The 21,777-nt window shown below is 40.6% G+C and overlaps 1 protein-coding gene across 2 annotated transcripts in view; it reads right to left on the bottom strand.

Annotated features, from left to right (window-relative positions):
• MAP3K15 (mitogen-activated protein kinase kinase kinase 15) overlaps nt 1–21,777 on the bottom strand; it is a 145,071-nt gene that overhangs the window by 41,389 nt on the left and 81,905 nt on the right. For both annotated transcript variants that reach the window (XM_019529218.1, XM_019529219.1), the window contains 9 exons: nt 17,807–17,977; nt 16,783–16,895; nt 16,100–16,259; nt 15,289–15,439; nt 14,486–14,593; nt 11,976–12,025; nt 8,672–8,767; nt 7,345–7,432; nt 1,336–1,469 (listed from right to left, as the gene is read on the bottom strand). In XM_019529218.1, the coding sequence (XP_019384763.1) occupies nt 1,336–1,469; nt 7,345–7,432; nt 8,672–8,767; nt 11,976–12,025; nt 14,486–14,593; nt 15,289–15,439; nt 16,100–16,259; nt 16,783–16,895; nt 17,807–17,977 (1,071 nt within the window). The remainder of the gene's footprint in view (nt 1–1,335; nt 1,470–7,344; nt 7,433–8,671; nt 8,768–11,975; nt 12,026–14,485; nt 14,594–15,288; nt 15,440–16,099; nt 16,260–16,782; nt 16,896–17,806; nt 17,978–21,777) is intronic.

Here is a 21,777-nt window from a genome sequence, read left to right as displayed (position 1 = left end):
TAAAATACTGACTAGCCAAGATATTTCAGGAAGCAATATTTCACTTCCTATTAAAATAAATTACAAAATTCTGATCCCTGTAAAGGGTTTTATCAAATTAGGATATAGACAGACATAGCAACTTCACTGGTATCAAAGAATAGTAATATAAGCTGTTATGATACAACTATTATGCCTGCGTGATTCTGTAGCCATAAAACTGTAACAAAACTGCTCCAACTTTCACCTTGTGCCATTCAGGGTCAAAATAGGGTGATTTAGCTAACTTGTATCACTCCAGGATCATGCACAGATAACAGTTAGATCAGTGGCTCTCAATCATTTTAGACTCAAGGCACCCTTGTTAGACTCAAGGCACCCTAAAAAAACCCAGCTCTTAATTTTTGCTTGTTTTTGGACTACAGAAAAATAGTAGAGCAATTCTTCTGTTGCAAAGAGCTTAGCAAGACCACAACACATAAGAGGCTGCGTCCAGACGAGCGTTACGTGACACCGCAGATGGCTGCAAATGTGGCACCACACACCACACCTGCAGGCATTTCCCATGATGCTATTTGCAGCACAGTGCAGGGGGAGGGGTTTGACTCTGGGGGTCAAAAAACCCACACTGAAAAAAGTGGGGCAGCACACATGGCTGTAGCACGTGTCACCCAAAACCAGAGCCTGGCCAGCCGGAGCCACACTCCAGCTGTTGGCAGGCTTCCTGCCACAGTTGCAGCCCCCGGAGACCCCCAGAATCCCAGATAAGGCTACTGGGGCCAGCCCAGTTGCTGGTCCCAGCCTCCACTACTGCACTCAGGGTAACCTGCCACATGCCAGAGCATGCATGGCAAGGGTGTAACCTGGGGACAAGCACAGTGGCACAAGGCATGCTGCTGCTACTTGTCCCCAGGGAAACAAACATCAGTGCTCATCTGGATGCACCTGGAATGTTTTTAACACTATGGATTCCTATTTAAAATCTATGGCACCCTTGAAAGGATCTCAAGGCACCCCAGATTGCTGTGACACCCTGGTTGACAATCACTGAGATAGATCATAAAAGCTGATGTGTGCTCCTCCTTCCTTTTTAAAATGTATGTTTGTCCATGAACCTACTCTATCTTCTTGGTACTTTATTTAAATAAATAATTACTGGCAAAAGAGGAAGACATTAAAAGGTGTCTATAATACAATAAATGAATCTATCTTTTTACAGACCTCAGCTGCAGCATACTGCAATATTGCATTGCATCCCACTACAACTATATACAAACCAAATTTTAGAATAAGAAAAAAGATTGACAAACTACATTTTTATAAGTGATATAAATGTATTTATCATATTAGACTCACCTGATGTCTTTCTCGGGTATTTCCTTGATGGCTATTCGTACCTGATTGCTGAGATCTCTTCCAGCATAAACTACTCCATAAGTACCTTTCCCTAGTATCACTTTGTCACCATTCTCATCATAGTCATATTCATACTGGAGGCAGAAAAATATTTATACTGGCATGCAAAGAGTTAAAACAGAAGTCACCACCCAGACTGTATAAGTTGTATATCGGCTTTGTAAATTCAGGTTTATTAAAAAAGTTTTACAATAACACGTATCATTTATTTCTTGCTTTATAAAATGTGACATCTCCAAAGAGGTATACAGACACATTTGCCTGAATAAAAAATACAAGACTACATCCACACTTCAATAATACAATGAGATAACTCAGTCAAAAGAGGTTAGGGTGAATGATATACAAAGGATTCACAAAGAGTATTTAGATTAAATAAAAACAAGTGGAAGATGACCAGCCATTCTGAAACAGAAGTACTAATAGGAAAGCATATATTCTCATTACAATTCCTTATTTTAAAAGGTATTCAAAATTCATGTAAGTTCAGCTGTAGCTAATTCATTTTTGAAATCTCATTATGTGGATTTTTCCTCTCTCTCAAAAGGAAAATATGATGATCTTTAGAAATAAAATGCAAAAGCAAAATGGTTATATACATCTCTCAAAGCATCCTCAGCTAGAACCTCAGGTATTATAAAACTCAATGCAAGTTAATTGACCTGTATGGTGCTAGACTAGTTTATACCTCCAGTAAATCTTGTCCACTCTTGTGATCTCACTGCAGAGATTTCAGTGGCAACGATCACTGAAACAAAATGTCTACTGATGAAGGAAGTAAACTTGAATGTTTACCATCAGTCACTGAAAGAACCTTTATTATGAGAGGTGAGTTAAACACTGAGCTTTTACATTCAAGACTTGGGTATTGATTTAGGGCAGGCTGTGGGCTGGAATGACCAGGCTAGACCTAGTTGCTGCTGCCACTTTTCCCCATCATGGCAAGGGAAACTCTCCCACTGCTGAATGCTACCAAAGCTCCAGGCCCACAGGCCTTGTACAATAGCTCCACAAGCTAGATATGACTTTTGGGCCACAGGTTGCCAACTCCCAGTTTAGGGCATTTTAGAAGAATTTATATAAAAGGCGGTTTAAAAAAAAAAACAAGAAGGATTAGAATTTCAAAGATGAACCATCAGGAGTGTGCAGACTTCCCTTTTTTCTTTCTGAAATCCAAAAAGCTGTTTATGCCATACTAGAAAAATCTATTCACAGCATGTTCATGTGAATTCACCATTTTGAAAAAAAAAAAAATCTCCTTTTTTAAAACTGCTGCTATAATTAATACTTCTCTCATAAGAACCAATTTTTCTTCAATGTTAAATATATCCAGTCTCATTATTGTTGTAATGGATACCACCTTAAGATACATCTTCCCCATGCTGTTTCAATATGCCCTTGAAATTCCCTCTTTCTTCAGCTCAGAAATAATGGACAGGCATTATGGAGGTGCTAAGGGAGACTGTTTGTTATTCATCATATCCCAACATATCCTGCTCTCTGGATCTGTACTTGAATTACCACAGTCTAAATAGTTTCATTTTCCATGTTTCAGCACTTCACCATCCACAACATTATACAGTTACATGATGCACACAACTGACCTGAAATGTCATGCATAAGACTTGTCAAGTTTTTTGACGGTAGCACATCCAAACTGCACAGCTATCATATGACATGCAGCACATAATGAAGACAGCAACTGCACAGCAGACTGCTCTGCTACTGCTAAACTGCTTTTGCTTAATCTAGAGAAGGAGTCTGTTCCTTAGCAAGTGGTCTAGGAAATGTGAAAGCTCTCAAGTCACCTAGTTCAGTCATAGTTAGGAGAAGGTTCAAACACACTGAACGCAATGTTCCCTCTAAGGTGTAGCAATCCACAAGCGTGCTGCTTCGGTCAGTGAGCACACCGCTTCAGTCTGTTCCCGAATTGGCCCCGGCTCCCCCTTTTGGCACGCACCAGGGGAATGCCTGCATTCAGGAACATAAGACTAGAAGGCACCTGCTGGGAAATCCCAGGCAAGACCCCTGCACATGCTGGCAGACAACTGTGCAAAGGGGTCCACAACATCCACTCCAGCCCCTTTTGCACACTGTAGATCTGGGGTAGCCCCTGCCCCAAAACCCCACTGTGGGCCACAGGATGGGAGCGGGACACACAACAGGAGCACCAAGACCTTTGTCATGGCAGTGGCAGGGTGTTTCTTGGGCAATATGTGTTCAAATAGACCTAGACAGCTGACCATGCCCCATGCTAGAGGCTGGCAAAACCCCCACAGTCCTTGCACCTGGGTGGTCTCTCAATACCTCCTGGGGCACCAGCACTCCCTCTCCCAGCCCATCTCCCACCTCTGGCTGTGGCCAATGTCCAGGGCTTAAAGCTGAGAGGGGCAAGCTATTTCTTGCTGCTTCAGGTGCCCAGCAGAAGCTCTGAAGCCTGGAGCTATGACCCACCAATCGCCTCTCAAGGCAGGTTCTCCATTACTCCAGCCACCCCGGGCCAGGGAGGTACCTGGCATCAGGGCTCGAGGCAAAGCTCGCCCAAAGGGGCTGGAGAGTGGAGAAATTCCCCAGAGCCAGCAGAACCTGCGCAACACCTGACTGCCCCAGCCTCAGACCTTGTCCCTGCTTCCGCCCTGCTTTGGGGAGGAGCCGCTGTCTTCCCCACACCGTTTTCCCTCCCCATGGGGATGCCGGCATAGTGAGGAGAGGAGCAGCCTCCATGCAGCTGAACGATAACTTACTGCCGGTAAGTATCCCAAGTTGGCCCCAGTGCCTCTGCGGCTCTCCATGCCCAAAGTTTACAGGAAGCCGCAGCCACACTCCTCTCCAGGTGGGTGCATGGCCTTAAAAACTTACTGCACGGCAAGATTTTTTATTGTGCGCAGCCACGCATACACGCAACTTAGACGGAACCTTGACTGAATGTATTTGATGGATTTAGGTAGGTCTCCTCTCTTTATTTTGGGTGGACACTATGTCACAACTGTTTTGTACACAGGCAACTACAGCAAGTTTGTGCATAATGAGCATTCTTGGTGTGCAATTTAACTGTAGTTATGAGCAAATGAGAAGACCCACAGCTGAGCTCCAAGGGTATGGATAGACATTAACAACTGTATCACTCCATAGTATCACCAATTCAGAACCAGTTCACAATTGTGTGAAATGCTGTAGCTCTGACACCAGGGATTGTGATAGAGTACCCAACATCACATGCCTGAAGCGGCTGAGTGGAGGATTGTGCTTGCACCCATGTTTTAAAAGTCCCACGAGGCGGGTAACGGGTAGCTGGGAGACATTCCATCACTTTTCTGTTTTCCCTTGTTTCCTAAACATGAGTTTAATAAACTTCTGTAGCTTAGAAATGACAAAAGTATGATCACCTAACTGGATGGGGAAAGGAGTGCTTGGACACCCACTTTTTGGTTCTCAGAAGGTGGGGGGTATGATGATGGGCTGTGGTCAATAGGGAGTGAGGACACAGCTGGCTGTTAGAAAGATAGCTTTATTGAACAAGCAATGAAAGAGCGCTCATTCATAAAAAGTTCCAACAAAAGAAAAAAGGGGGCAGTAGAATTCTGGCTACCTACCAGAGAGGCCAGTTGCAGCAGTGTCTGTGGCAGGTGGGAGAGACAGGGGGAGCAATGCATTGTGGGATGCAACCAGATCTATATCACAGACTGCATGGTGTCCACACATAACACTCATTCACTGTGACCTAGTTCAAAATAGCAGCTGATTTTTCAGGTACATTCCAAATTAATTCAAACCAGTTTAACAAGTTTATATGTCTGTCTATGTCAGTTTAAAACTCAGTTCAACTATTCTAAGTATTATGTATGTCCATGCCCTTAAACTAACTAATTCAAATCACAGTCTGAACCCAGGGTCTGGAGGACTTCTTTTTGATGCAGTAACAGTTCTTCAAGGGACAAGAACTTCCTCAATATCAATGTCTAGGAGTCTTAAAAGTTGGTGTAGACACCCATACATTTGGAGTGATTTAAAAGGGGGAGTTTCAAAAGGGCAACAGCCATTACATTCTAATTTTTGTGTGCGAACAAGCTGAGAATGATTCAAATGCAGCAACTTTAACCCAAAGCAGGTCAGAGATTTTGGGTGACAAAACATAAAGCAGTATCTTTGTGATGGGCTAGTAACAGGAGATAGAGTCTTACATAGATGAAGCAGGGTTAATGTCGGAGGGGTTTTGCTGCATACATTTGATTCCTTCACAGTTCTTTTACGCATAACAGCTGCTGCCCATTTAAAACATTCCTCTTTTGAACGGGCTCCATATATGTGCGTGTCCCCAGACCCAATTGGAACCAAGAGTTCTATTTTTTGTATGCCCACACCCAATTGATTTGAAAAATCCCCATTCTAAACATCCTTGTTAACAAAGTGATATTTTCTAGATTATTTGCAAAAGTTACCACAAAATATTGGTGTTAATATAGCTCCTGACTTTATAGCTCTTCACAACTTTACAAATACTGTCACTCTTACTCCCTTCTTGAATAGTCTTGTCCTGCCACTAACTAGATTGCCTATTCTACTGTTCTTCTTTGTCTCAGAATGGCATTCCGAGTTCATAGCCCTCCTCCATCTCTCCAAGCAGACTGTTTTGATTAGCATGAAGTATTTTCTTTGCTATTTAGCTTAGCCCACATCTGCTTTCCTTTCAGATCTGAAGAAGGGCACCTGATGCTCAAAAGTTTGTCCAACAGCCTCCCAACTGTATAGGTAGTCAAATAAAAGACATCATAAAAAAGCCTTGCCTCTTGACATTTCCTGGGCAGCTACAACAATACTACAAACCTACTACCACAATCCTTTTTACTGCAGCCATTTAGTCAAGACAGCATTTTAGGAATTCTGACTTAACACCTCCAAGGATCTGGCCTACAATTTGGCTAGGTTCTCTTTAGTGCCTACTTTTTCCTGACATCAACAATGACATGCATGGCTTCCAGGAAGGACTTCTTACTCTCTCTCTCTCTTACTTAGGCCCATCAAGAAGGCCGTCTGCCTCTTTCCCAGACCCAAGGAAGGGCATTGTATGGCCAAAAGATGGTCTAAAAGCTCTCCCAACTTTATAGTTGGTCCAACAAAAGTTATTACCAGATATTGCTTCTCACACATTCCCTCTACCAGCATGGATATAACCACTACTCCCACACCTGATGAACTTTAGACTGACAAAATGAAGGAGTTCTCTGCAATACCTACAAAATCCTGTGAAAACATGCCTTTCTATTAGTGTATCATCTTGAACAACAACAGCATTGCAGTGAAGGGCTTTCCCTTCTACAGTTCCTACTTGAAGCCTCAACTACAACAGGAGGCACCTTATCATTATTATAAACAGAACTTAATAATCTTAGGTACTGGGTATCTCAGCCAGGACTTTGATGGGATGAGCAAGTACAGCAAGAGTTTGGACTTGGGTGAACCACAAGAAAATAAATTGGAAAAAAAAAACCCAGAAACTGGATTTATTATGGAGTTCTAATTCCCCTAATGGGGAAGAGAAGAGGAAAGAGGAGTGTTGTAGGTATTCGTACACTTTGGTGAATGTTGATGTTCTTTAGCCTTATTTTTCAAACAAATGGAAAAGGGGGTGGGGGGTGGAGAAGGTGTTAGGATTCTTGAATCATAAACCTTTGACCTAGACCAGGGATGGACAACATTGTCCAGTGGTGGACCAGAATGACCCAGCTCAGGTTAAAGGCTAAATCAGCAGTAGGACCCACCCACCACCATCGCCTCTCCTCACCACCATGGGTGAAGTTCCCAGTCAGTATGTCACATTACAGCATGTCGCAGGGAAACTCCCACTGTTGACTGCTGCCAAAGTCCCTGTTTCACAGCCTGGATCTAACAGCAGCATGGGCTGGATCCATCTCACGAAACATAGCTTGCCAATCCCTGACCTAGACTTACCTCCAAAGTGTCTCCATCAATTTCTCCTTCAAATTCCAAACTGCTGCCCACAGCATCTGTCAACATTTCTTTAACCAAGGCACAGAACCTGAAAGTAAGAAATATCACATTGTCAGCAAAGAGAAAAACCTCTCTGAAAGAGAGCAACCAGCCTCCATGAATCATATACAAAACAATGCATTTGCTAGTATACTCTGAATTATGTTTCCTTTATTTACTTTTTTCTCTTCAGATTCATAAGATGGTTTTCTTGAGGAAGATGTTCAAAATGCACATTCTGAAAACTAGCTGTGAAGTGTTTCTAGCTGCAATACAACCAAGGTTTTACTTACAATTTTAATCATAAATTAGAAACAACTTTTTCAGTAGTTCTGAATAAAAAGATCTGGGTGGATAAATTCACAGCATGACACTCACTCAACTAAACCAATTACAGAAATGTGGCAACCAAGGTATTTAAAGTGACTGGGAATATTCAGTGTCTCAATTTTAGCATGTTCAACCTGACATACCTTGCAGTGCCTTGTGGGTCTGATCTTCAGAAAGTGCTAAGCACCCATAAAACTCAGGCTGATTTAGTGCATCTTAAACTGAAGAGCCAAAATCACTAGTCAAACACAGTTAAATACATTTTTTGCATATCGTACATATGCATTATAAATAGTATGTAGAAATATACAACATTCCCCACACCACTTCCAAAGTAGTATGGGCTCTTTATTTCAAACACCATGGCTTGTACATTATGTCCAATGATGTTCCACCTAATATTGGAAAAGTAAGTATAAGACAGGCTGAATAAAGAAAGTCTCTCAGATCACCTTGAATTTCTCCAAATTTGGCCCAGTTTCTTAATCAGAGAAAAGTCAAGGAAACTGGTGAACAAATTCATTTTTACTACTTATCCAAAAATTTGACCATTTGTCCACCACTGAACCTTCACATACCTGAAGGGCAATTATAGAGAAGACAGAGATGGGCTTTCCTCTGTGGCTACATGGGACAAGACTAGGAGCAATGGCTTCAAGCTTCAGTAAAGTAAATTTAGGTTGGATATCAGGAAGAACATTTTGACTAAGGCTGATCAAGCACTGGAACAGGATACCTAGAGAAATTATGGAATCACCATCTGTGGAAATTTTCTAGAGCATATTGGATAGACACCTGGCTAGAATGGTTTAGTTAAAGGACAATCCTGCCTTGAGCAGAAGGCTGGACTAGATGACCTTATGAGGTCCCTTACAACCTTACTTTCCCATGATTCCTGTGAACCAATATAACCTAGTCATACACCTCCTAAGTTTTACTAATGTCAAATTGAACTCACCTACTACACTGGCTCTCTGTTGAAAAGTAGATTTGAAAGTCATCAGAGTTGTCATGGACATAAAGAAAACAACAACGTTCATCAAACTTGGATATACTGTGAAAAAATTAAATTGAAACATGTTTTACTCTAGATGTACATATTAGGCAGGATGAAAGAAGGAGTAGTTTTAAATTTTATGAATTATGCAAATTCATGAGGCAGTCAGAGACGCAATTAATTCTCTCAGAAATGCAATACATTATTTTTTTCCTGGCAAATAAAACTTCTTTTATGTTGCATATTCCTGAAGGAGAAATCATGACCCCAACTGAATACCAACTAGCTGTAATATCAATGGAATCATGACTTCAACCTGACTGCTGTGTTTTCTCTTACTGTCTTCAACAAAAACTTCCCAGTACTTGAAGGTACATCCAATGAAAATGCCCCGATGTAACATGCCTTTTGATTCCAGGGCTATTTTTGTGTAAGCTGACAAATATTTTTATTTTATACTTAAGTTATTTTTGCAGTAAATCTGAAAAGGGAAAAAAAGGCAGCACATACTTGAATTCAGAAACTTCTGAGAGTCATTTAAAGACCAAGTTCATGCACAAATCTATCTGCCATTGAAATAAGATCTCATAGTGAAAATTAAGGATTCCTTATCCCTGCATAAAACCAAAGTAAATGGCCTTTCTGTTGAGGAACTTAGCAAAAATTGGGAGAACTGGAATCCACCTGCAAACCATAGACATTGTACACAGCAGACCCGCATGCCACTATTCTGACTCCTGAGCTGAAAAAGGGGCAGAAAACACTTGCAAGTCCTGCTTCAGAACTTCACGGTTACAGAGATTGCATTAGTGCACATTGGGAACATCTACACAAGATGTTTAATGCAGTGATGACTAATTAGCTCCACCATAAAATGTCACCGTCTACATGTGTGGTGCTATTAGGACAAAGTAAACTAATTAACTCTGCCATAGGATAGTACTGCCAGACACATGTACTATCCTATGGTGGAGTTATTTACTCTATCACAATATACATGTAGACGCTGACAGGGTTGGTCGAGGCACAAGGATGTTACAGTGCAGGGGCTGCCTGCCAGCTAGCCCCACACTGTAGCATCCTCATGCCTCAGTCAGCCTATCCACCATACATACAGTTTACTGGGTAAGAGAAGCCCTGGGCTGGCAAGCTGACCCATGGGGCCCTCTGCCAGTGCCATGGTCCAAAGGCATATGCAAACATCACACCCAGGAGCAATAAACTCCAGAGAGAACTGTGCCAAAGTTTATTGCTCCACCCTAATTGCACATGTAGACATACCCACTCATTTGTCAAGCCCCTGTTTTACTTCCCTAATTAAACACCCAAGCTCCCTCTGCAAACCAACCTAAACAGAACAATCATGATGCCAATATCTACCAAGTATGAAGTTTGCAGAGATGCCCTGTTTCTGCTATATAATGAAACCCCTATAGTTTAGCAGTAGTTGGGGATTTCTGTGACTCTCAGGCTCATAAGCAGAGTTGAACCTAAATGACACTTTCCCCAAACCCAAGCAACAATTTTGATAAGTACTGCACTTGGGTGTGTGATTTACCTTATTTGTAGGAAGTAGCTGAGCCCATGCAATGATTTAATACACAAGATAAAGAAAAATATAATTCATATAACATACATTTAGACAATGAGAAATGGGGGGGGAGAAATCACACAAAAAATATCATCTATATTAAGAAAACAGAATAATCTATTGTTGCAAATATATATATTGTAACATTTTATGCAATAGTAATCAGATATCCAAGGTATAGTATTATGAGCCTATTCTTTAATAAATAACTGTAAATCACGGTTTTCAAGATATTATTACTTTTGTGGGTGTACTAAATCAACAAGACATTGAATAAGTATGTCTTGTTACACAGATATTTGACATATTATAAGTATTTATACTGAAGTTTTTATATAAATGATTTTTCAAATCAGTGAAAAGAGACAGTGTTTCAGGAAGGATTTCAGACACATTTCTCTCTTTTGCACTTCTTATTGTCTGGTTTCAGCAAACCTCTGCTCACCGTGCTGAGCACTGGTGAATTCCAGGCCTTGACACCTGAATCTCCCATTTAAAAGTGCAGGAAATTTAGGCTCCTAATTTAAATTTGTGAATTCTTCTCTGGAAACTGGGTGCTTAATATGAAAGGTGTGGAACCACCTGGCATCCTTAAACCCAAGTCCCCTTGTGAATCTTGCTTCTGTACCTTTGCTATAGGCTAGTCTGGTGGCACCTTAATCTATCCCTGGAGGTTGCTGGGCATGAAAGCAATGCTGAAGCGAGGAGGCTACACCAGCCATTGCTGTCCAACACAGTCATGTAGGTGAAGGAGTGGACAGGACCCATAGGCAACTAAGGCTGAAACAGTGGCTGCAAAACAGCCTTAGTGGGGGTCAGAAATATTCTCCATAGCTGCTACCAAATCCTCTAGAACACAGTCCTCACTATCTGGTTCCTGCACTTCAAGAATAATTGTCACTTATTATAGCCAATTATTCATAGTGTCATTCAAATACAGTGCCAAATTCTACTTCCATGTTATACTGGGAACTTCTGGTGACCTTAAGAACAGGATCAGATGCATCTGTATTGAACTGGAGCGGCCATGTAGAATTACACTCACTTGATTCATTTCAGCCGGTGTTGGCGAGGCCTTACCTGGAGTACTGGGTGTAGTTTTGGGCCCCATACTTCAAAACAGATGTGGACAGATCAGAAAGAGTCCAGTGGAGAGGGACAAAAATTATTACAGGACTAGGAAGCAAGACTTAATAGGAAAGACTGAAAGAACTTGGTTTTTGCCTTCCTCTGCCCAGGATCTCTTGAGTATATGTTGACAAGATTTCATAGATGCAGGATATTGACTGCTGTGGTTCCCCTGTTTTACTTGTGACAGGTTACGGTGTTAGGTCTGTGTTGTGTCAGGGTTGACTGTAAAGACTCCAATACCTGCCACTGATAAAGCAGGAACACACCCAGCAAAGACTGGTTTAGGAAAAGGAGGTTCAAAATGATGATTTTAAAATTAAAATGCTCATATTTAGGCAAGACTAAGTCAAACTACAGACAAAATGTTCTGCTCCCTTTCTCTTACTGAGAGGCAGGCTCTTCCCTTTTGCCATGTCGCAGGGCAGAAGAAAATTTTATAATGGGTAATGAAAAGCAGAGTTCATTATCTCAAGTTTTAAGGAACAACTATCTAACTTAAGTGAGACATAAAAAGCATAACTAGCTGTATTCAAATGTACTGACCTTATTCCCCTAATGGAGGAGGCCGTAAAATTCCATTCATGAATCTGCTTCTGTAAGGAACAAAGATCCAAGTCAAGCGCAGGTTAATCTGAGCTTGTTATCTGAAGGCAAGGTCATAGCATATGAAAAATCCCTCAGATAATAGCCAAAATATTATCTTCTTTTGGAGACATCTCAGGTTTTTAATTTGAAATAATGCATGGGCTTTTACAGAGTAGGGAACTATACTAAATGTTATATTTACAAACTTTAGAAAAGGAAATTTGACAAGTATCACAGTGATGTCCGAGACAGTGTAAAATTCAGCCTTGAAGGCAGTGTTAAAGTTTGACGTACTAAACAGTCCATCTTGAGTCAAGAAGTAATCCTTTCATATTAAAAAATATAGTGGGCATGGCCCCTTTGTGTGGCTCAGGCACAAACAGGATGGAAACATTCTGTATCTTTCCATAAATCCTAGTCCCAGAAGCCTTGGCATAATGAAAAGCTAGAGAAGGGGAAGGATAAAGTGTGACCAGAAATGCTGCCCTCCAAATAGCCCAATGTGGTGAATGGTGTCTTGTTTGCTATTCCCAGCTAACATAAGTTAGGCCAGCCTCCAAGGGACTCTACCCCATAAGGTGGAATTAGTCCCGTATAAGCTGCGGTCTACACCAGGAGTGATGTAGAACTACACCAGATCAAAACCCAGGGAAAAAACAAACCTTTAAAATCCTGAGCCATTCTTTTTTCTGACATTTTATATCTGCCCCTAGCAAGTCTATCCACAGTCCAAGCACAAAGATTATCCTCCTGACATGTCTTTCTGAAAATGTCCCCCCCTTCTCAAATACTTCCAGGCTGTTTTACTCTCCTTCTTCCTCTTCCACATCGAATTACAATTATTTCTTACTGCCAAGAGTTTGCTTGCCCCTATGCTGCATCTCTTCCCCACTCTTTTACTATACCTTCTCTTAAAACCCCACAGTCCAAAAACTCCTGACTCCTGTGTCATTTGCCTACCCAAATCTTTATACCTTTTGTGCTAGACCAAGGATATCCCCAGACATCTTCTTTGGAGTGGGATGTGTTCTGGAACAGCTGAGCACTTCAGTGGCATCTACAGAGGTCACTGGAGTGGTTGTCCTGCAGGGTCAGGCCCCTGCCACTCTTCACACTCCTGGGTACTGAACTCTGACCTAAGGGTGCGTCCAGATGAACATGGTCATATGATATGTGGCACTGCAAACATTTGCAGTGACACATATGTACAATCACACTGCAAGGGTGTGCTGCCCAAGCGTGTGCTGCTCCATTTTTTTCTGCAAGTTTTTTTCACCCCGGAAAAAAAACGGAGCAGTGCACACTTGAGCAGTGCGTATTGCTGAAAAGCAGAGCCAGATCACCTGGAGCTGTGCTACGGCTGCTGACCAGGCTCCACCCAGCAGGATCACCATGGCTGCAGCCCTGGGAGGCCCCCAGGACCCAAGGTCAGGTTGCTGATGCCAGCAGTGCTGGCTCCAGTCTCCCCTACTGCCCCCGGGGTAACTTTCCACATGCCAAAAATGCACAAGGCATGGGCATTCCACAGGGACAAGTAGCTGCAGCACAAGGTGTGCTGCTGCTAGTTGTCTCTCTCCAGGGAACCAAATGTCCATGCACATCTGGACATGCCAAGAGTGCACATCTGCAAGTGGGAGAACCATGAGCAAAGAAGCCCATGCCTGAACAGTGTGATGCACACTCCATGGAGATCCCCTGTAGGAGGATTCCCAGGAAAAGCATCTGCAGTGTGGAGGCGGGCAAACTCCCATGACGGTTCTCTGCTCCATGCTTGCAGACCACACCCCAGGTTGGGGTGCAGCAGCATGATACACATGCCCTGGGAATCACCTGGGAGGACAATTCCCAGGGTGTGCCTCTTCACGTGTGGCATGAACTCACATGGGATTTCACTGTTTCATGCTTGCAGACTGCACTTGGGCTGCCCATGCTCTCCCACCATAAGATAACTGACTTCAGCAGTGAAAAGGCAGTATAAGCTATGACCACATATTATCACGCTCACAAATTTGGGCATCCTGGCATCTGTTAGTTCATGTTTTGTGCTGCTATAAAAATGTTTATGGTGGCACATAGGCAATGTCTGTTTGAAGCCTAGACTAAGTATATCATGGTGCTGTGTCAATAATAGTTAAAGACATATTAGCTCCAAGTAGCATCATTAAGACACTGCATATGCAAGTACAAAAAGAGAAAGTAAATGGAGGATATCACTATCAGGCATGAAATTCTAGAGTGTGTATGTTTTAATGCAATAAGCCCAAGACCAGAGGTCAAGACCCCATGAGTACTAATCTCAGATCTGCCACTGATTCCCTCTGCTGTCTTAAACTTCTTTCTATAATACCTCTGTTTACCCATACATAAAATAGATATAATTTTACCCATTTCACAGGAATGTAGCAAGGCTTAAGTGTTTGCATATTGCTTCAAGATCTACAGGTGAAGAAAGTGCTGTCTTCCCTTACCACTTCAGTGGGTGAGACGTGCCAAAGAGAGAGAGATCTCTCATCATCTTCATTGTTGATGGACACATATGCAGGCTGGTAGAACTTGGTTGGTTCTATCACTAATACCTAGAAGGAAATGCACATTCCTGTTTACTATTGTGCAACAGGACCTCAGGGGGCGCGTCTACAAGTGCCCCTACAGTGCTGTTGTTACCATGCTATCATTTAGTACAAGCAGTACTAACACTGCACCACCATTGGAAGTACTAAATGATAGCGCAGTAACAGGCCATACTGTGTTGTGCCGATGGCGAATTATTATTTTTAGCCGCTACATTGCCATAGCAATACCCTAGTCCAATGGAGCATGTTGCTATACCAACGTAGCAGCGGTAGCACGGTTTTTGTCCACAGACACGTCACCGTGGTGCATTGCTATGGCAATGTAGCATCATGTGTAGATGCACCCAGGAAAAAGCAATTTATAGATAAAAAGCAATTTCAAACCATGTGTGTCTGTGCATGTAATACATTTGAAAATGTGTGTGTATTTGCACATGTGCTATATTTTACAACTACCCTATTTTTTCCTACTTACTGTAAAACAATATTATTATGGTTGTGCTGGTTACTTAGCACTGGAGACAACACTAGATGCCTTGTAATTGAATACCGAAAGATTCTGGTTAATGCCATACAATAAAATGTTGGCCAGTTAGGATTTTGTTATGTTTATAGTCTAACTTCTTTTACCTCCCACCCCATACAAAATGAAATATATGAAAGAAATACAAGTTATAAAACCAGACATAACATCTTACTGGAAATCTCAGTCCATTGGTTGTTTCTTCTGTTGCCTCAAAAATGATATCTAACCAGAAATTGAGTCTCTCTTGTCTAGGAGAATGCTCTATGGTGAGTTTCTTGAAACGCTGGATTAACAACAGATTCTGGACTAATGATCTCAAATACCTAGAACACATAGTCAGTCAACAGACTGAAATAAATAGTAACCCCCAAAAGATTTTCAATGATTTAGCATCTTATAAAACTTTTCATAAATATAATCCTGAACCAACTTAAACATATTTTATAGATCTCTGTCATTTACATGTGATGGTGTCGATTCTACAGATTTTCAGACATGATATAAAGTGTAGGGATAAATTCTACGGTGTGGTCTCACTGCTGAGCTGTTAAACATATCCGATGGGGAAATTACATGGATCAGCAAGTATTGATCACACCATAGAAGGGATCAGATGAGAGAGTAATGTAGGATTTAACGGACATTACTTTGATGAGAATTCAGCTTCACTTGAAGTCACCTCTACCTTACTGCACACATTTCTTGGGACATGTATCATCATTGTCACTAAGATAGGTAATGTTATTTTCTACAAACCTCCCCCCGGCATCCCAACAATAATAAGGGAGCTCATTCACATCATGCAGCCACAACATTTTTTTTATTTATAAGCTTATTAAGTCATCTAGTTTTTCATTTGTCTTTGCAGATTTTTTCCATATTATTACTTAATTGCTAGTGCTTTGTCCAGCCTAATTTCAAAAGTCTCCACAGACTTGGAAGACACAGGTTACATGTACATAACAGTAGCACCTACTACTTACCAAACTGGTGGCTTCAGTTTAAACAGCTTCTCCGCTGCTTGTACTGCTTTTCCAACATCATTGGCAAGCATGCTGACACTGAAGAATTGTCCCACATCCCAGTAATTGTTCATTTTTTCCAAGCTTCCTTTTCTTCCCAACAAACTGTTTAACCGTACACCTTGGAAATGTTAAGTCATACTACAATTATTTTTATAGACCTGTCTATATCAAGGATGGGGTTAAATCCAAGTACCTGAAATCTGGGGAAATTCAAATTTTAGTTGGGCAATTGGCTCCAATTACCAAATTTTGACCAAGAAGGGTCTGCCTAAATCAGTGATAGAAGACGCCCTGGTGGCTTCCTGACTTTCACCTCAGTTTCAGTGGCAATTACAAGTCACTAAAGGGGTGCAATATGGTTAGGTCGCTGATCCCATTTAGCCACCCCACATCCTACCTCTGTTCTAGCTCTGTGTTGCAGTGCAATGTGCAGAAGTAACAAATAAACAGCTGGTTCTGTAACAAATATGGGTCTCCTTTGGCACAGCCCAGCTGGCACAAAGGGCCACAGGGCACCAATGAATGAAGAGAATCTTTGAAGACTGGACCTTAGCATCTCATCATTCCAAAAAATTCAAGTTTTCTCCAGTTTAAAACCCCCCACAGAAAACAGCCTGTAGCATTGTACTTTTTTTGCTTACCTATTTTTCTCAGTTCCATAGAGGTTTCAAACCGCTGCCCAGCAACAAGTAGCAAAACTGCAAGGTTAATTCCAGAGTACAGACTTGACTGGAGTTCAAATCCTTTGCGATACCTGCAGAGAAAGAATGAAGAGCTCACATCTCCCTGTACAACAAACATTAAATACTTCACAATTGTAAAAAGTGCTGCAGACACTTAGCCAACTGTGAAGAAAGTATTGAGACTTGTACCAAGAGAACCCTGAGCAGGACACGCTTTTGAGAATATGATTTAATTTGTCAGCATAACAGAGGACAGCATCTGCCTACAACTTTATGATGTGCCAATTTGCACATATTTGAGTAGGGACCTACCTAAGGAACAGCAAGACAAAGTGTTTTTCATGCTGCACAAGCATCACGCAGAGCCATATTTCGCAGCTTGCCTCTGATTGGCAGAGGGGCCCAGAAGGCCCCCCCTCCCCTTGCCACTGACTGGCAGAGGACACCTTCACTCAGTCTACATCACTACCTCTTTTTTTTTTGGTTGATTTGATTGTGCAAAGACTTGTAGGAAAAAATTGCATTCCTTCTGTCTCTCAAGCCATCAAAATATTGATAAAATGGTATGTAAATACTGCATAGGTTTCATATGGTCTCTACAGATAGGTGGCTTCTATTCAGAATAAGCTGCCTAAGCAGCACTCAAAACCCATGCCAGAAGACCAACAATTTACACATTCTTTAAAAAAGACAAAACTGCATTTTGACACTCTTCTTCCCAAGAACAAAAATAATGCCCCTCAAACTAAAAGCCCCACTGATAAGTGCATTTGGAAAAATGGAAGTCGTTACTTGAAGTCTTCTAAACCACCTAACAATTACTTCAATAAGAGCTTGCTTATGAAAGGACTGAACGAGCAAAACATTTAGCCTTTCAGTCTTTCACAGTGCTGTACAGAAGTAATTTGTTTACTTTATTTTTCACAGCCTAATGTGTAACTGTGAAAATGTTATTACATGTTATTTTGTTTTTTTCTGTTACCATTCAATGGCACTGTCTCGGCTACTGGTATCTTTACAGTCAAAATCAAGGAACATATCCTTGTAGATTCTCCCACACAGGCAGAACATATCTGGAGCAGGTTGATCACATGTTTGAAGCACTTGAAGCATCACTTGGAGTGCCTTCTCCCTGTCACCTGCATTGTTCCTTCTGAAATCAGTGCAAAAATGCAATTAATTCATGCAAATATGAAACAGCAGGTTTGAGATATGCAATACAAACAGGCTGGGGTTTTGCTGAAATATAAAAATGCAACATTTCCTAGAAATAATACTCTGCTGTCATGAGCCACTAATGGTAAATCTAAGAAATGAATAACATCCACATGAATCCTCTATTAAAAAAAACCTCTTATTTGATTTCTTACCCATAAGCAACAAAGTGTTATGCATAGTGCTGTGCTTCTCAAACTTTTTAAACTAAAGGTCCCCCTTGTTAGATAAAGGCACCCTCAGAAAATGCCAGCTCTTAGTTTTCACTCTTTTTTTGACTATGGAAAAATAATAAAGTAATTCTTCTATTGCAAATAACTCAGACCACAAAAGCTCAGAATATCTGTGACGCTTTGGGTTCACAAGATCCTGACAGACTCAGTGGCACAGTGAAAAGGAGGAGAAAAAAGGACTTGGTTTAATGTTAGTTCTTGAAAACACTTACTACTAGGCAACAGCTGTGTTTCCATTGCACTGTGCTTAGTGATAAGAATTTGCAAGGTTGGGCTGCTAGTGTTCAAGCAGTCTCTGTCAGCCAATCCTGGAGCCATATTGACAAGCTACACTACAGGGAAAAATATATTGATCTCTCTTCGTCCAGAAAGATGGAGCAGTTCATCTTTGGGAAGATGAATAAGGAGGGAAGAAGTGACCTGGATTTATTCTTTGATTTAATCTGTAGAGCTAATAGAATCAAGTATAAAAGATTAAAAAAAACCAACTGCTGTAGTGAGCTGCTCATTAAAAACACTAAACCATTTATATTCTTTAAAAATTAGGTCAAATATTAAAATATTTAAATTTGTTTAAAAAATAAATCTGTTTATCTTGTTATTTTCAGTGAATTTAGAACTGACTGTTTACATCAAAAGGCACTTCTCAGTGAACAGAAACAAATGCATTTGAAAGCATAAAGCAAACACAGCTTTTGAGCTTAAAAACCACTTCAAGGCATTTTTGCTAATCACTAGAGGGATTTAAACTATTTACCAACCCATTTTCAGAGCTGCTTATGATTTCCTGATCCCTAGGTATCTATGTATCCAGGAACAGACTTATGTTTATGAACTGTTATGCTTACGTTGTCAGCAATGCCCATGGCAAAAAGCTGTTTCTGGTAATTTTAGCATTTTTTATCCATGGAAAGAATTAAAATTTACTATAAAGCAGCTCAGTTCCTCAGGTAATCAGCAGATGGAACAGGACCTGTGTAACATCTACAGTAAAAATCACAATTAGTGTGTGCGAGGTGAAGAAGACTAGTTTAATATACAGATTGGTAACCAACTGCCTATGTTTTGCACTGACAGTGACACCGGTTACGTAAAGAAAACATTATGGTAGGAAGTACCGCAGTATTGTTAAAAAAAAGCATATTTTCTTCAGGATGCATGTTAACCATTTGGAATGTCTATATAGGAGAAAGTTAAAAAAAAATCTTAAGAGTTTTACAGCTGGGTATCAGGCCTTGTAAACTGCATGCAAGGATTCAAAGCAGTGATTTTAGGGATTCCTTGGCCTTCCTGGCCAATGTTCCTATGAAAAAGAATTAGGGAGAAGTCCAATGTCCTGACCCCCTTCTCTCACTAAATCTTTTCTACATTCATCAGGAAGCAATAATAACCAGGTTTTGTCCCGCACCTCCCCACACACACACCTTTGTTTGTGTAAAAAAAAAAAAAAAAAAATTACAGTGATTCATGCATAGCCAAGGACAATATTTGGTCTTAAATTAGGTTCTTTCACAATCCAACAATAAAGATGCATTTGGCATCTACTAAGATTGTAGGGCTTAAGGATATATTTGAGGTCTTGATGCAAAAAAAGTTGCACAACCAGCAACTAATGCAGTATCTTGCACTTTCACATACCTTGCATATGAAAATCACTGCACATTGTAAGACAAAACAGGACTTTACTAATTCAAACTGAATGCTTCCCAAACTGAACTTTTACAGTATGCCTTATTAGTAGCATGCAGGATTATATTACTACACTGAAAAAGGAGGGTATCTCCAAAGGTTGAAACTTAGTATAATGAGATGGCACATTTAACACCTATAGAGAGAGTCATGTTTAGCAGGTTCAATAGTTTTGAAAAGTTTGGTGCAATTTGGAAGGAATTCTTAGAATATTTTGGTAGATAAATTGTTACTCATTGCACACTTCTCTTTCCTTCTATCCCTTCTTTTCTCTCCCCCCCCTGCATTTCCTTGTATTGCTTGTTTGTGGCATCACGTGTACATGTACAGTTGATATAGATATTTTTCTGATTTATGTATTGTGTTTTTTTAAATCAATACTCTTAAAAAAATAACTTTGTTTTGTCTGAGCAGAGGAATATCACTTAACTGTGAAAAGAATCTCACAGTGTGAACAGCGTGGCTTAATTTTATTGTCTTTTGCTTTAACCACATTCTCCATAAGTTGGTTGTGCAAGAGCACAACTTTCAAGACAAAAAGATCTGCAATACACAGTGAGCCCACATACATGTGATGCTACATTGCCATAGCACATCACTATGGGGATGTAGCTTGTCGATATGGCAAAATAGCATTGGCAGGCAAAAATTGTGACACTGATGCTATGTCACCATAGTGACGAGCTACCTCACTATACCACATCACTACGGTGACATAGCTGCTAAAAATAACCAGGACGGTACAGTAATGGCTCTGTCATTTAGTGCTTTCTTAAAGCAAGTACTAAATGACAGCGCAGAACCAACTGCACCCTGGGGGGTAGATGTACACATGTCCAGTGAGCTTGGGCAGATCACTGAACAGTTGGTAACAGATTTTTAGTGTTAATTAGTGCTGAATGATTTTTTTTTTTGGTGCTATATTTCAGATTCAATGCCTATTCAATGCGCCTGCCTCCTCCCTCACCGGGAGCACTCAAAGAACCAAGTCTACATAAATTATCACTAAAATACTTAGTCCTAGTTCAAGCTGGAAGCCTCCATACCCTTTTAGGAATATGTGTTATTTAATCCACTCATAGAAAAGGGAAAATACTTTTACTGAAATTTAAAAGATTGCATTTTAATTCTTTTTTGTTTATTTACTTACTTATTTTTTACTGGTTAGGTTTTTGCTAAAACTAATGTAGAAAAATTTCAACCATGTTACAACTCACCTGAATGATATTTACTTCAGCCAAAATTTTCAAACTTAGATGCCCATAGTTAGGGATCTAAATGCCTGAAGGTAGCATCCAACTGCTCACTTAGCAATGAAAAGCCTATTGAATACTCACTTCAGAATGAGTAATTATTACATGCAAGGGGCAAGGATCCTCATGGCTACAACATTACCCCAACATTACACTAGTTATCACATGCAAGTTATCATCATGTAATGGCTGTCTGTGTTCTATATAAAAAGAGTCCAGTCTTAAGGCAATTAGCCTACATCTCACAAAAATCACTGTCCAATTGAGGAATTGTTAAATATTTTCAGGCAAAGAGACCATAGAACACTGAACATGTCTCACTCTCACAGGCCAACAGGCAACTTTTCTAAATCAGCATGCCACTATCATACTGCATCTGCTATGTAGATGGATGACATATTCAGCTATCTGTTTATATCATGCCTACCACTTTGCTATCTGTCTCACAAAGTCTAAAGTTATATAACTAGTTCTGGTGCTTTCAGTATAGCAACAAATTGCCTGAACTTTTTAAAATGGCAATTCCATTAATATTTTCTTTACCCCAATATCAAATGTACTTA

Source organism: Crocodylus porosus, unplaced genomic scaffold, assembly GCF_001723895.1.
Source record: "Crocodylus porosus isolate Cpor-Errol unplaced genomic scaffold, CroPor_comp1, whole genome shotgun sequence".
Taxonomy (NCBI): domain Eukaryota; kingdom Metazoa; phylum Chordata; order Crocodylia; family Crocodylidae; genus Crocodylus; species Crocodylus porosus.
This window is presented reverse-complemented; position numbering and strand designations above follow the sequence as displayed.